The following is a 15,444-nucleotide window of genomic DNA, read 5'->3' as shown; positions in this document are numbered from 1 at the left end:
CTGAGGCTTCTCTCCTTGAATTAAAGACAGCACCTCCGCCCTGTGCCCTCATGGGGTCTTTCCTGTGTGCACCTGCACCCCGGGTCTTTCTTTGTATCCTAGTCTCCTCTTCTGGTAAGGACACTGGTCAGATTGGATTAGGGCCCTTCATTTTAACTTACCTCTTTGAAGGCCCCATCTCCAAATATAGTCACATTCTGAGCTACTAAGGGTTAGGGCTTCAGCGTATGAATTTTGGCAGAGGGCTGAAGGGACACAATTCAGTTCACAACGCCAGCTAAGAGGCAGGGAGTTTTCATGTTGGCAATGCTGGAAGGTGGTAGCCCCACCCTTGTATCCCAGGGTGACCCTCGATCAACACTGGCCTCTCCTGAGATGCTCTCACTCCCTTCTGGTCTCCAGTAGTCAGCTCATGTAGGACTCACCTGAGTCGTCTCTCATCTATGGCTGCAAGGTTGCTTGTGGGACACGCTGGGCCTCTGGCAGCACCATGACGTGGGCTGAGGCCTTCCATCACTTCTGTGTGCCCTGCGTGGCCTTCCAGAAATGATTCTACTCCCCCAGTGCTATGCTAGGCACAGGGGATCTTGCTGAGGCTGCCTCCCACCTCTCCCACACACACCCTTGAGTCCCGCCACCTGGACTTCACCATGGACCTGGGCCACAGGTCCACTCTTCTCCCTAGACTGTATACCTCATCTGGAGTGACTGGGACCGCACCCCACTGCAGAGCTGGCTAGGGAAGGGGTGCAAAGCCGTCAGGCTGAAAAGTCCCGGTCTCAGACACTACATCTGTGCCCTCAGAACTTCCTCTCTCACAACCCCGAGTCCCACGCCCACCAGGCAGGACTCTTCCTGTTCTTGGGGGCAGAAAGCTCAGCTTTGTCTCTAAAGGCACCCTCCCAAGCATACGGTCTGGGCCTCAGTCCTTTCCAGTCTCCTAAGCTGCAGACATTTTTTTGAAACTCAAAACCTAGGACTGTCTTTCTCCCCTTAACCTTCTACTCTTCTGCCAAAAATTCCTCTTCAGCTGCAATAAATGCAAACTAGCTAATTGCATTGGGTGGAGGCAGTAAAAGGAAACACAGCCAGGGAAATACAACAGTATTCCAAGAACGTGCCCTGCCATGTCTACCTGCTGCTTTAACTCGTGAAATTGGCCCAAGTGGGCCGCGTGGCCTCGCAGAGGACCCCTCATCAGCAGATTCGGCTCTTGCGCTGTCTGCCCCAGGGAGAAGTTGGAACCAGGCAGAACCATGGTCCCTCGTCCTTCTCCCCGTGGGTGGACAGAGTGCCCCGCCAGACTGGCTCAGACTGGCCTCAGAGGAGCAAAGACCTGGCACGCGGCCAACACCAGCCCCCTCGAGGCGGTGTTCTGCACACCTGCTGCGTGGCTTTCCCCACATCACAGCTGTTAAAATGTCTCAGAGACTCAATGCTCTGGCATTTCTAACTGATTATTAGATAACCTGATGGTCGAAAACACTGTGTTGTATATTCTGGTCTAAACAACAAACACATTTACTGTAAGTTGTTCAACGTCTTACGTTGTATCCCAGGCAACATTTTAATTTTAGCACAGGTGACCTCGGCTTTTTGTCCTATTTAAGCAGAAGTGAAAGTTTGATTGCGTTTCTTGTATCTTGTAACTATATACCTTTTTGTTCTGAAGAGCATAACATATAAATACTAGACATGAATATGAATATGCCTTTTCTTTAAAAGCAGAGGCATAGTCTATTTAGGTAAAATAAGACAGTGTGAGGGCCACGGAGTACCTATGCACAGAAGCTACAGAGAAGCAGATGTGCAAAACCGAGCAAAAATGAGAATTTTATAGTAAAGCCACAAGTAAACTGAAACTTTCATTTTTGCAAAGTCCTAAGGGTTTTATTTTTAATTTTCCAGGTTATACTTAAAATTTTCATTATCTCAATAAAAATGTAAATTATTATGGAGTTTTAATTAACTGTATGCTAAATTACCTTGCAAACTTTTATGTACTTTATAAATGTGGGCTCTTACTTTTACTATTCTCCAGGAAAAAACTATAAAGGCAGCATAGAAAATCCTTTACATTTGTGTTATGTCCTGACTAATTGCAAGATTAAAAGTCTTGGTTATATCGCAAGATCACCCGTTCTACTTCTGTGTAGCAAAATCAAACACAAACAAACAAAACAAAACACCTACCAACAACATCCCCTGATGTCCTTTTACAAAAATAGACACAGATTGTCCTGATGATAGTTTCTAATTTAAGTCAAATTTATCCATCCCACATTAATTCTGTCCTCATAATTTGTCCTCTTCATTTGTTTTTTTTTATTTTTTAATGTTTATTTTTGAGAGAGAGACAGAATTCGAGCAGGAGAGGGGAAGAGAGAGAGAGGGAGACACCGAATCCGAAGCAGGCTCCAGGCTCTGAGCTGTAAGCCCAGACACCCAGGCAACCCTTCCCTTCATTTGTAATAAAAATTTATGAAAACCAGTTCATATGGGAGGTTTCTGACTTTTTTATATCTCAAAAGTTCTGGGAGTTAATTTCACTTTGTATTAAACCATTTATAGATTTGGCAGCAAATGTCAGCATGTAAAGTACTACATGTGGTTTCATTAAAACAATTCACATCTTTCTCATATAACCAAGTCACGTAGAATTATTGATTTACCTAAGCCAGTTAGGTCAACTGGTTTTAGCACTCCAGGCCCAAGAGGGCAATCAGAGAAAATGATTTACAATAGAGGTGCCTCTCTTTCTATGTGGGTCTCTCTCTGTCTCAAAATAAATAAATAAATAAACATTAAAAAAAAAAAAGAGGAGTGCCTGGGTGGCTTAGTCAGTTAAGCATCCAACTTCAGCTCAGGTCATGATCTCACAATTCAGGAGTTCAAGCTCCATGTCAGGATCTGTGCTGACAGCTCAGACCATGGAGCCTGCTTCAGATTCTGTGTCTCCCTCTCTCTCTGCCTCAACACCCCCCTCAAAAATAAACATTAAAAAATGTTTTAAGATCTACAATGAAATACTGTATAGCTTATCCTGTTGTTCCCTTGGGGGGGGGGGAAGGTTTCACAAAGGTGCAGCATTAAGCAAGGAAACACGCTCATTATACACCCAACACCCGTTTTTCCTCCACTGCTTTTCTCCCAGGAAGTTGATCATGCTGAATCCATGTAGGCCACCCTCTCCTATGTCACACATTCCCATGACTGATCTTTTATCTTTTTCTTTTTTCTTTTTTGGACTTCTCTTGGAGTACTACTTATCTACTCTTGCCATTGTGTTACGATGATTACCAAACATGCCTTTCCCTTTCACTAGGTGATGAGTTTCTCCCGTGCTATTGCCAGGTCCTAAATCACTCCCAGCACAGTGCCCTAAGACTGTAATAGGCATGTGTGTTGACAGACTAAATGAGTGAGTGAATTATTACATGGAAGTCTAGTACATATTCTATTAATTAAGACACAGAAATGTCAGTATACATTGTAATTAAGAAGCGAAGAGGAGAGTGAGTCATGAAAATTATACTATGGTAAGTAATAAACCAAAATAGCTTTTAAACTCTTTAGGAGACTTCTTTGGTCAAACATGAATAATACATCCTTCTTTTTGAAATGCTGCTTCCTCATTGTTTTATGTTGAAATAGGAGTGTAATTTCCTGTCCCCTTGCAGTGCCGGTTTCTCATCTCGATGCAAGCAGATTTATCCGGCTCCCCGGGCGACAAGACTGTCACCTCAAGAAACATGGGTAAGTGTTAGATTCAACAATAAAATAATATTTATGAGTAGAGAACAGACTTAGGCATGATTGTAGGTAATGTTCACAACCTTTCGCCAAGTCTAGGCTACATAAATGCAATAAAGCAGAACCTTATAAGACAAAGAGAAATGAGGTTGGCACATGTTTTCTTTCTTCTGAGCAGTGGCAGAAGGGTGTCAAAATTGACATTTAGAAATGGTTAGGTAAGCCTATCAATATACAAAAGAGGAATATTTATGCTCCATTCTCTTTTCAGGAAACATCATACTGGCAAACTGAATTAAGTGGCTGTGAAGAAAGCTCCTAGCTCCCAGCTCCCAGCCGTACAAACTACCCCGTACCATTTCCTCATTAGTACAGTGGTCTCATGATACCTTTTATATGATCAGAAATAATGTGAAATTTGGAAATAGTATTTCTAGTACTAATAAATATTAAATAATAATGCTTACTGAATAAGTGACTTTCACAGTCTGTTGAGACGTAATAGTCATAAGTAGCTATTCAACTGATCAATGAAAGCAAGTATTTCCTATAACCTGGGGGAAAACATTTTATCTTTTGATAATTGTCATCAGTGATTTGTACCATCTGAGGAGCTGGTTAACAATGGATCTGTTTCAATGCACTAGGGATTATCTTCTTTTCGCATTTGATAAAAATTAAAGTCAAAATTAGCCACTTGCCCAAATTTCTCAGCACTGGTTCAGTTTTGTCACAATTTTATTAAAGTAGTAAAAATAATATCTGAAAAAATGTATGCATAAGAAGAATTATATATTCCATTAAAATCTCAGCAGCAAAAAAAATAAACTCAGATTCACACCAATTAGTTTAACAACTATTATCTACAGAGCTTGGTATTGTATGTGAAATGTCACTGGACAAATGAAAATGCAGATCCAAGACGAAGGGGTACCCACCTAGTGGGTGCTACGGAAGGAAGGAGCACCCACTGCTAGTCCCCTTGATCTCTCAATCCTGCTCCCAAGGAGGAATATCTTCATGGTCAAGGTGTTCTCCCCAGACACACGAACCTAGTGATAGACGGGACACTGTGCAGCCCAGAGTTCCGTCCTCAGTAGCTTATTCAACTTTTTGTGCATCTCAGACTTTTTTCTAGTGTCATTTTCCTTCTTCACTTTTATCCTTTAAAGGTCTCTTTAATGAAAATTTTGGGTGTAAATTTCCTCAGTGGTAGTTTCTCTTTACTATTATTATTACCATTATACATGTGAGAGAGAGCGAGAGAGATTGGAGCAGAGAGAGAGAGAGAGAGAGAGAGAGAGAGAGAGAGAGAGAGAGAGGGAGAGAGAGACTAAACAGGTTTCACTCCCAGCATGAAGCCCAACAGGGAGCTCGATCAAGGATCATGACCTGACCTGAAATCAAGAGTCAGTTGCTCAACCGACTGAGTCACCCAGGGGCGCCAACTGGTAGTTCATCTCAAATTGTCCTTAATTTTGCTCTGGTTTTGAAATTTAGTTCTGTTAGATAGATAATTATAGGATTACATACATTTTCATAACAATTTGGAAATATCAATCCCCTGTCTCCTGATTTCTGTTACTACTTCTGTGAAGTCCTTTGTCACTCTAAATTTTGCTCTTTGTAAGTACCCCATTTTTTGCCCTCTGGCCTTCTTTCTCTCCATCTTGGGTCTGCGGCTTCATTGCAGTGTGTCCATCTTTGCCTGTTTTTAACCCTATTTGGAATTTGCTGGACTTCATAAATCTGAGGATTCCATCTGTGTCCTTCATCAGCTCCAGGCAGCTCTCAGTCATTATCTTTTCGAACATTGCCTCTTTCCTGTTTTCTCTCTTCTGTCCCTTACAGAACTCCAATTAAACATATGCTGAGCTTTTTCCACTTTATCTTCCATCTTTATCTTTAACAATGATAATTTTGTATTATTTCTTTATTTTTTTTAATGTTTATTTATTTTGAGAGAGAGAGAGAGAGTGCACAAACGGGAGAGGGGCAAAGAGAGAAGGAGACAGAGAATCCCAAGCAGGCTCCATGCTATCATTGCAGAGCCTGACATGGGGCTCGATCCTACAACCTTGAAAATCATGGCCTGAACCAAAATCAAGAGTCAGAGGCTTCATTGGCTGAGCCACCCAGGCGCCCCTTGTATTATTTCCTTAGATCAATCTTGCAGTATATTTTCTCTTCAGCTGAAGCTAATCCCTGTGTTGATTTTTTTAAGTTAAATTATTTCACTTTTTATTTCTGGAAAGCCTATTCCAGTCTTTCCAAAAATATGCCTACTCATCTTTTGAAGTCTCTTGCTCCATACTCATGTGTTCAAATTCTGTTATTTATTTCTCATTAAACATACTTGTTTTGTGTTGTGTATCTACTAATTTGTTAATGGATTTGTTAATTAATTGTATAATCTATCTCTTATGGGTCTACTACACATCTTTCTCATTTTTGCTGAATCTCAAACATAGTGGTTAATTTGTGTGTGTGTGTGTGTGTGTGTGTTTTAATGAGCTCATATTTGTCAGAATATGTGAGAATTCTTCTTTACTTAATATTTTTTATATAAGTATAATGGAAACACAATGTTCCATTAGTTTCAGGTGGACAAAATAGTGATTCAGTAACAGAATACGTGATTCTGTGCTCACCACAAATGTAGCAACCGTCCGTCACCACCACACAACGCTATCACAAAACCACTGAGAATCTTCGCTAAGCCGTACCTTTTCTGACCCGTGACTCCTTCCTTCCATGACTAGAAGCCAGAGTCTTCCTGTCCCCTTCACCCAGGTTGCTCATCATCCTGCCCCTTCCCTCTGGCAACCATCCATTTGCTCCATGAGAATTCCTTGAAGCCTAGGTTGAGCTTTCCTCAAGGGACAATTCATATTTATTTCTTCCAGGTGCCTAGGATACTTGTTTTTTCACATAGCATTTTTTTGTGAATTCATTTTCATATCGTTTAAGTTATTTATTGTTTGTTTTGGCTTCTATGATTTACTTTGTATATATGAGAAAAGAAGTAAAATTATATCAGTTCTTAGGAAGGCCCTTATGCCCCATCTGCAGGTAACATAGATGTTGGTTGGTTGTCAGGATTCTCTATGTCTCACCTCACACAGCCTTTGATTCCACTTTTTAGCTTTTGAATTGCAGTGTAATATACATGCAGAAAAATATACATGTCCTAGGTGTACAGCTTGATGAGTTGAGTGCCTGCAAACTGACCTCTTTCACAGAATCAACACTCATATCAAAAACCAAAACATGACAAATTCTCAGAAGTCCCTTTTGTGCCCTCTTCCAGTCATTACCCAGCCCCTCCCCCAACGAAACCAGTACCTGATTTTTTTTTCTGACGAATGTTTCATATGAGACTCTGTAACCAAACCAAACGACAGTTTGTCCACCTAATGTGCAGCAAGTCAGTTAAAACTGTCATTGAGCTTTTGAAGTGAAAAAAGGTAAGCTCTTTATTGATATGGTGCCACCCAGGAGAATGGGGAGCTAACACTCTACCATCCTGAACTCCCCAAGGTCTTGCAAGTGAGAGGTTTGAAGGGCAAAATTTGGGGCAAGGGTCTCCTGAGGAAGTGGACTGTGAGGTCATGTTAGCAGGGTCTACTGAGAGGGTAGACACTGTTGACTGGGAGCCCATGAGGTCATTCTAGCACAGGTCTCCTAAGAAGGCAAACGTCATTCAGTGGGGGCCCATGAGGTCAGCAGAGGTCTCCTGAGAAGGTAGGCACTGTTCAGTAGAGACCCATGAGATCATGTTAACAGGTGCTCTGATCCTGCTTCACCTGGTCCCCTGAAGGTCTTTTCCATCTCAAGAGACATAGATTCTGCAAAATGTCTTTCTTCTTTCTGTTAGAGATTGCATTTAGCACGCTTAGGAATTTTATCTTTAAGGTAGTGCCAATTGACTACTTGCAAGTCAGTGCGGTTGCATTCGAACAGGTTCCCTTGCTCATTGAACTGTGCCTGAAGGTGGTCTGATATCTAGTGTTCATTCTCGCATCTGAACTGATGAGACAGATACCAGCTTCAACTCCATGTGACTATTTGCAACAATGCAGACGTATCGTGCTGCATAGGGCTCTATCTCACAATCGGTCTTATGTACAGATTGTTTGCTACCACATTATGAGTGGCTAAGGACGATTAATTTCAACTTTGAAATAATTCACAGAGGATTCCTGAAGGAGAAAATAGACTCTTCGGAACTCAGCCTCATAACTCTTAAGAACAGGGAGGGTCTTTTGAGTGTGGTAGCAGGATATTTGCTCCTTTTAGTCATGTTTTCTCAAATCAAGTGCAGTAAAAATAAAGCCTGTCTAAGTGAATCTGCTACAGTAGCCATTATAGAAAAGAAACCATTGAAATCTATGGGCACATAACACCACATTGTCACTAAGTGTGAGGACATGATGTGAGATGATTTTCACAAGTTTATTTGAAGCCTATGTAGTCTAATAGACAATATGAAAGTGATGTTTTCTAGAAAATATGTGGTTACTTTCTATCTAATTTACAGAAATGATTATTCACAAATTATTTTCTTTAATTAGATCTGTTTATGGCTTGTTTTTGTTTTAATTTTTTTTTTAACACAGAGAAACAGAGCATGAGTAAGGGATGGGCAGAGAAAGAGGGAGACACAATCTGAAGCAGGCTCCAAGCTCTGAGCTGTCAGCACAGAGCCTGATGCGGGGCTCAAACCCATGAACCACGAGATCATGACCTGAGCCAAAGTTGGACGCTAAACTGACTGGACCATGCAGGCACCACTTATGGCTTGTACTAATCAATCAGCGCTAGAAATTTTAATAGAAAATAGAAAATATTCTTCTTTCTCAACAAAGCTGGTTTGCATTGCTGCAAAAATACCTCAATTTCTAAGGCATTCTTTAAGTTTATTTATTTATTTTGAGAAAGAATGAGTGGGGGAGGAACAGAGAGAGAGAGACAGAGAGAGAGAATTCCACATTGTCAGTGCAGAGTCCAATGCTGGGCTCGAACTCATGAATCCTGAAACCATGACCTGAACGAAAATCAAGAGTTGAATGCTTAACCAACTGAGTCATCCAGGAGCCCTCTAAGGCATTTTTATGTAAAAAGTAGAAGGGAAAATAACTAAGAGTCAAGAGGCTTTATTTAGCATTGAAATACAGGATAGTGGCCAAGTTCTACCAAAGATTAGATAGGTATTTGGGGGCTAATTGCTTAATATGTGGCTCAATTCTTTATTTGTAGTATAAGATTATAATAAATAACATAGACTGGTAGTAAAATGTAAATTATAACAAACATGCATGCCAATTAGTATGGTGCCCAGCACATAAAAGAAAGCCTTTAATAAATGGACCACTACTCCGATTTCTGATGAGCATAGATTAACTTTACCCAGTTTTTAATCAGATAGTACATGTACTTTAGTGCCTGCCTTTTTCATCACTCTGTATTGTGTTTCAGAGTTTCAGCTGTGTTACTGAACACAGCAGTAATATGTTCATTTTCACTGATGTATAGATTTCAACTGTGTTATATGCCATAATTTACTTGCCTGTTCTACCGCAAGTGGTCATTCCTCTGGGGGACATTACAAATAATGCTACGGTGAATATCCTCATTCTACCACATGTCTTTCGGTAAACGTACGTATGTATTTCTGTTGACCAAATGCCTAGAAGAGGATCGCCAAACCATGTGGGATACACACAAGGGCCAAAGCAATTTTCCAACCAACGGTACAGAAGAGTCCCAGGAGGTCTAACTCTCACCACAACTTGTTACCTTCTGTCTTTTTCGTTTTTTTTTTTTTTTTCATTTTGGTGGGTTCACAGTCGTATCTCCTTGTGGTTTTAGTTTGTACTTCCTTGATAAAGGCGAGCACATAGATCCAGTTCATAGCTGGCCTGCAGTTCACAGTGTTAGACTCTGGCTCAGTCGGTTAGGCATCCGGTTCCTGCTTTTGGCTCAGGTCATCATCTCACAGTTGGTGAGTTCAAGCCCTCCATCAGGGTCTGCATTGTGGGTGGTGAGGAGCTTGCTGGGAGTCTTTCTCTCTCTCCCTCAAAATAAATAAATGAACAGTTTTTAAAAATCTCATTACAAAAATGTAGTGTAGACTCAGGCACCATTGTCAAGTGAACACCAGCCAGAGGCCATGAATCCTTCATCATAGCTCCTCACAGAAACAAAGCTGAGACAGAAAACTTGCCAACCTTTCCTGCTGTCTGCAAATAGCTGTCCAGTTTGTAGTCTTCTTTTGTTTACTTTCTAGGTCAAGCTTTGCTTGAGGGCAGAGGCTCCTGGACTCCAGCCTGCATGGGGTGGGGGGTGGGGGGTGGCTGAGGACCACTTCCTGTCTGAGTGGGTCAGCGCTCTGTCTCTAGCTCCCCTGCATTCGGGGCCCAAGCTAGTTCTTCTGATCCAAGTATGCCTCCTGGGCACCCAGAGTTTTCTCTGCTCACTTACCTTCCCCATCTCAGCTCCCACTTTCTTCTTTTTTTTTTTTTAATCACAATTTGTTTTTCTCTCTGGAAGTTTCACCTGTTGATTTAAAACGTTTTTTCACATTGTGTTCATATTTATGGGTGAGGGGAGGAAACAATGACATTTCAGGAAATATAGTTCCCCACTTTCTTTTAAGAGTGCCATATAAATATGTACTCTGCATACAGTTTCTTCTGCTAGCAGAAGCCTTGTGACTTGTGATGGCAAGGCCTCTGCGTGCTCAGGGCTCGATGACACTTGGAAGGGGGGACATGGGGTCCAGTGGAGGCCCCGCAACACACAACAAGAGGGTACATCTTCTCACGCTCCCCATCACATAAATCATTCAAAGCAAAGGCATATAGACCGAAGCACTTCTCTACTCCACCGTGAAGAGAAGAATGGAGTGTCTGTTCCTTTGTGAATCTATAACATCAGACCTTTAAACAGAAACTAGCCAATAAACAATCAGGTACAAAGACAGACACTGATGATGCCAAGATGTTACCCAGAATTAAGAACATTCTGCCCTCTCACAAAAGTAAGATAAGCGTCCCCCAAAGGAAGCAAAGGGAAAAACATAAGAGGCAGCACAGTTTAATTATTTATGAAGTTTTAGCAAGCTGCTATGTTTTAAAATGTTTCACTTTATGTAATTTCATGTGACAATATATTCTTGGCCAGTAAGCTGATATTGAAGGTGCCTTATACCTAGATTGCACACAAAATGCAACATTTGAGACCACATAACTATATAGTTTATCATACAACTCAAAAGCATTTACTGATTGCAAGCAAATCATTAAATTTGCCATCTTTTTTATTAGCTCCTAAAATGCCTCTTAACTTTAGTTTTGTGATCATGTCCAGTGAGAAATCGAATGCCCCCTAATCTGTCATCCTGTGAATAATTCTTATTTGAAATAGATAAAAATCTCTCAGCTTGATTTCCTTCATTGAAGTCAATTACATAATCCCCCTTTTTAAATGCCTTTATTGTAATTTAATACATTTTTGATATCTTCAAGAAGTTAAAACAAAAAAAGGATTGTTTCAAATCGTCATGTATCTGGTAAACATCTAAACTATTCTAGTTCATCTTTCATTACAGAAACAAGGCATTTAAAAAGAGATGTCAGTCTCTGTGAAAACAAAGCCTTCTATATTCACATGCCCGCCAATCTCCTCTGAGTTTTGCAAAGAAAAACAAATTGGAGACAACACTCTGTGGACACTGGGGGATGCCCCCGTTGATTGCTGAGGGTTCTTCATCAGCATTCTGTGATAATAAGAACATGGACTTCTGCTCATTAAAATCCACCAGCCATTTTAGCTAACTGCCAGGAGGCTGGATTCTGACTTCCAACCATTGATATCTTTGTGAAAATCAGTCTACATCCACCCTTTAAAAGCACTGATGGATGAGTCAGAACCTTTGAAAGCAAAGAAAATTTGAGACATTTTAGCAAAGAATGAGATGTTAACAACAAACTAGAAGGAGGCAAGGCTTCACCTTGCTATTTACCTTGTCAAACCAAATGTAACTCCTGCCTTAAAACGAAAAAACAAAACAAAACAAAAAAATGAACAGCTCATGCATTGAAGAACAGCACTACTTGGATCACTACTTGTTTCCAGTTATTTACATCTTTGTGATTATAGCCAGTGTTCCAGCCAATATTGGATCTCTGTGTGTGTCTTTTCTGCAAGCAAAGAAGGAGAACGAATTAGGAATTTACCTCTTCAGTTTATCACTATCAGATCTGCTCTACACATCAACACTCCCTCTATGGATCGATTATACTTGGAATAATGACAACTGGACGTTCTCTCCTGCCTTGTGCAAAGGGAATGCTTTCTTCATGTACATGAACTTTTACAGCAGCACAGCGTTCCTCACCTGCATCGCCATTGACCGGTATTTAGCAGTTGTCCACCCTTTGAGGTTTTCTTTTCTAAGGACAAGAAGATCTGCCTTCCTGGTCAGCCTGTCCATCTGGGTGTTGGAAACCATGTTCAATAGTGTCATTTTATGGAAAGATGAAACAACTATAGAATACTGTGAAGCCAAAAAGTCTAATTTTACTTTATGCTATGACAAATACCCACTGGAGAAATGGCAAGTCAATTTGAACCTGTTTAGGACGTGTACAGGCTATGTATTACCTTTGGTCATTATAATGATTTGCAACCAAAAAGTCTACCATGCTGTGCAGCATAATCAAGCCACGGAAAACAATGAAAAGAAGAGAATCATAAAACTACTTATTAGTATCACATTGACGTTTGTCTTGTGTTTTACTCCCTTTCATGTGATGCTGCTGATTCGCAGCATTTTAGAGCATGATGTGAACCCTGACGCACATATAATTGACCACAACAAGTCTGGGAATCCAGTTTATAAAATGTATAGAATTACGGTGGCACTAACAAGCTTAAATTGTGTTGCTGATCCAATTCTGTACTGTTTTGTAACTGAAACAGGAAGAGCTGATATGTGGAATATATTAAAATTCTGTACTGGGAAGCTTAATAACTCACAAGCACAAAGAAAAAGCATGCTTTCTGTGTCTACAAAAGACACCATGGAATTAGACATCCTGGAATAGAAGCAAAGAATTTTTTTAAGATACACAGTATCATATCATTAAGATTACATTTTGAAGAGGAAGTCTAGCTTGGGAGGGAAGGAAGTGTTCCAATTGAATATTCTAATCCTCTTCAATGGAAATCTTTTACAAGTGTACTATAGCTCCCTGACTTATTTTAAATGAGTATTAAACAAAATTTAATATCCTAATGACTCAAGATCGTCATTATTGATGGCAATTGATTAGTTTTTTTAATCTGTGCTATAGCCTTTCAGAGGTCACTAAGATGTATGGAACTCTATGTCCTTAAATTGGTGAGTTTTGTGTCTGGTTTTCATTATTTTTCTCACTCATTGTATGGATTTCAGACCATCAACTATCTCTTTTCCCAACTGTATGTACCAGTCTCCAACAACCCGGACTACTAAATACTGCTTCCAATCTTCTCATTAGTTAACAAATATTTCTTGAGCTCACTTTATATGCTAGACTTTAGGGGCACCTGGGTGGTTCAGTTGGTTAAGCGTCCAACTTTGGCTCAGGTCATGATCTCACAGTTGGAGGGTTCGAGCCCCACATCGGGCTCTGTGCTGAATGCTTCCTTAGAGCCTGGAGCCTGTTTCAGATTCTGTGTCTCCTCTCTCTGACCCTCCCTACTCTTGATCTGTCTCACTCTATCTCTCAAAAAATATATAAATTTAAAAAATTATATGCTAGACTTTGGTTAAGTACTGGGGTTACAGAAGAAATGGTCTCATGAAGCCCTTACGAAGCTTACATCAGTTTGGAACCCTAGTCACTGAGATTGTAAGACTTTTTATAAAGAAAAAGCAAATAGGCTCTGAGCAGGATTCTGAAGGCCTCTTCCATGATATAAATCTATGAGCTCTGTGAAAGCTCTTTCAGCTACTCAGACACCTTCTTTGCTTTCTTTAAAATGATAATTTTTTAAAATTCTACAGTTAAGTACAATATGCTTGAAATTATCAGTTTAATGTCTAGACAAGAAGACCTATTAAAGACAACAAAGACACTTACTGCATTAAATCTTACATTCAGGGACTTCTTTTTGGACTTTAAATATTTAGAGAATCTTGATACACTCTATTCCTTTATATTTGTATTTTCTCATTGTGGACATCACTCTGCATAGTTTTAAGGAGGCGCATTCATTAGGTAAACATTTTTATGAACCAAAGTGCTTTTTTTAAAGATTTTTTTTATCATATGCTTCCTCTTCTCTCATTCTCTTCTTTCTCTTCCCTATCTTCTTCCTATCTGTCCTTTCTACTCCCCCTCCCTGCAAAATGATCTAATCGCAGATGTCTTGGTACAGTTTGATGCCCTCACATTAGAAAACAAAAATCCTGGTAACAAGACTAATATCTTTTCAGTAATAAATTTGTATAGACACACACTAATAAATCAGTGAGTGCACAAACTGTCTACATTTTCTACTAAAGTTTTTTGTGATGGTTTAGGTACACAAGAGAAAACCATCTTGCTTTGAGGCTGTTTGTTTACTCTCTGCTCTTTGCATTTTTCTGATCATAAAGTCTCTGGAGAATTAGTAGATTGTGTCTGGTCTTGCTGAGATACACTAACATATGCTTAAAGGCTAAAGATACACCATTAAAATGAAGAGTAATTAAAATAGTTTTCGCTGTTGATTAATTATTGATAAATTATTGGCAACTTGTAACTTGAATATTCACCTGTAAAAGTAAGAGATCCAGAAACAATGTTACCCACATCTGGAAACTCAGATGCCAGTTAAGTGTCTTGTCCAAGGTCACACAGTTAAGCGATAGCAGGGCCAGGCTTGAACCCCAAACTCCTGACTTCCCTCTAGAGTTGCTTTCCCTCCTTTATATTTGTTTGTTCTTAACATGTCTACCGTTTCTTCCTGTAGGGATCCAAAAGATATATATGCATGAAGAGTTACTCAGGAGCATCATTGGACTTAGAATAAAAGGAAACAAGGAAAGTTGTTTTATGAATGAATACCTCTGGCAATGTGTTAAGTCATATGGAGAGTAACTACGATGATCTGTTATGTAGAGCTGGTCAAGACTTTCCCTCAATCTGGCTGTATAAAGAGATGGGACAAATACAAATTCGTGACATCCTTAATAAGAACATTCTACTTATTGATTGACGACAGAATCATTGATTTAGAATGTTGTGGGGTAACTGATAAAGGAACCAAGCTGCCAAAATCTTCAAAAAGCCTATCCATCCTGTCAGAGCAGGCCACTCTCTGAAAGCCCAGGGTTGGGGGATGCTCTCATGATTTCAGGGCAAAGCTTTCTAGACAGGATCTCAAATCATCCACAGCCCCAACATTGGGAAGTTAACCCTTCAGTTTTGAAAAGCCTTTTCAATTCCTAATTAGAGTCCTCCATTAACCGGAAAGTCTGTCTGGAGGGAGAAAGACCTTGTCACTATTATCTCCCTGGCTGGGACTCTGTTGGCAGAAGACTTAGTTTGGCACAGCCCCCATAATCCACTGAGGAATTGTTTGACCTTAAAGAATTTTCAAGCCCTCCCTAAGGCTCAGTGTTTATAGACTGCCAGGTCGATAGTAACACTTGCTTTT

The 15,444-nt window shown here is 40.1% G+C and overlaps 1 protein-coding gene across 1 annotated transcript; it reads left to right on the top strand.

Annotated features, from left to right (window-relative positions):
* The first annotated feature begins 3,683 nt into the window (after window positions 1-3,683).
* Window positions 3,684-14,999, top strand: GPR65 (G protein-coupled receptor 65). The gene is made up of 3 exons (XM_029951055.1): window positions 3,684-3,756; window positions 11,366-13,159; window positions 14,758-14,999. Exon 2 carries the CDS (start codon window positions 11,838-11,840, stop codon window positions 12,861-12,863), a length of 1,026 nt encoding a protein of 341 aa, XP_029806915.1. The 5' UTR covers window positions 3,684-3,756; window positions 11,366-11,837; the 3' UTR covers window positions 12,864-13,159; window positions 14,758-14,999.
* The last annotated feature ends 445 nt before the right edge of the window (window positions 15,000-15,444 follow it).

This window comes from Suricata suricatta, chromosome 9 (genome assembly GCF_006229205.1).
Source record: "Suricata suricatta isolate VVHF042 chromosome 9, meerkat_22Aug2017_6uvM2_HiC, whole genome shotgun sequence".
NCBI lineage: Eukaryota > Metazoa > Chordata > Mammalia > Carnivora > Herpestidae > Suricata > Suricata suricatta.
This window is presented reverse-complemented; position numbering and strand designations above follow the sequence as displayed.

Bases quoted from the DNA above. Each gene is read 5' to 3' on its own strand.
- GPR65 (XM_029951055.1), top strand. From the start codon at position 11,838: ATGAACAGCTCATGCATTGAAGAACAGCACTACTTGGATCACTACTTG.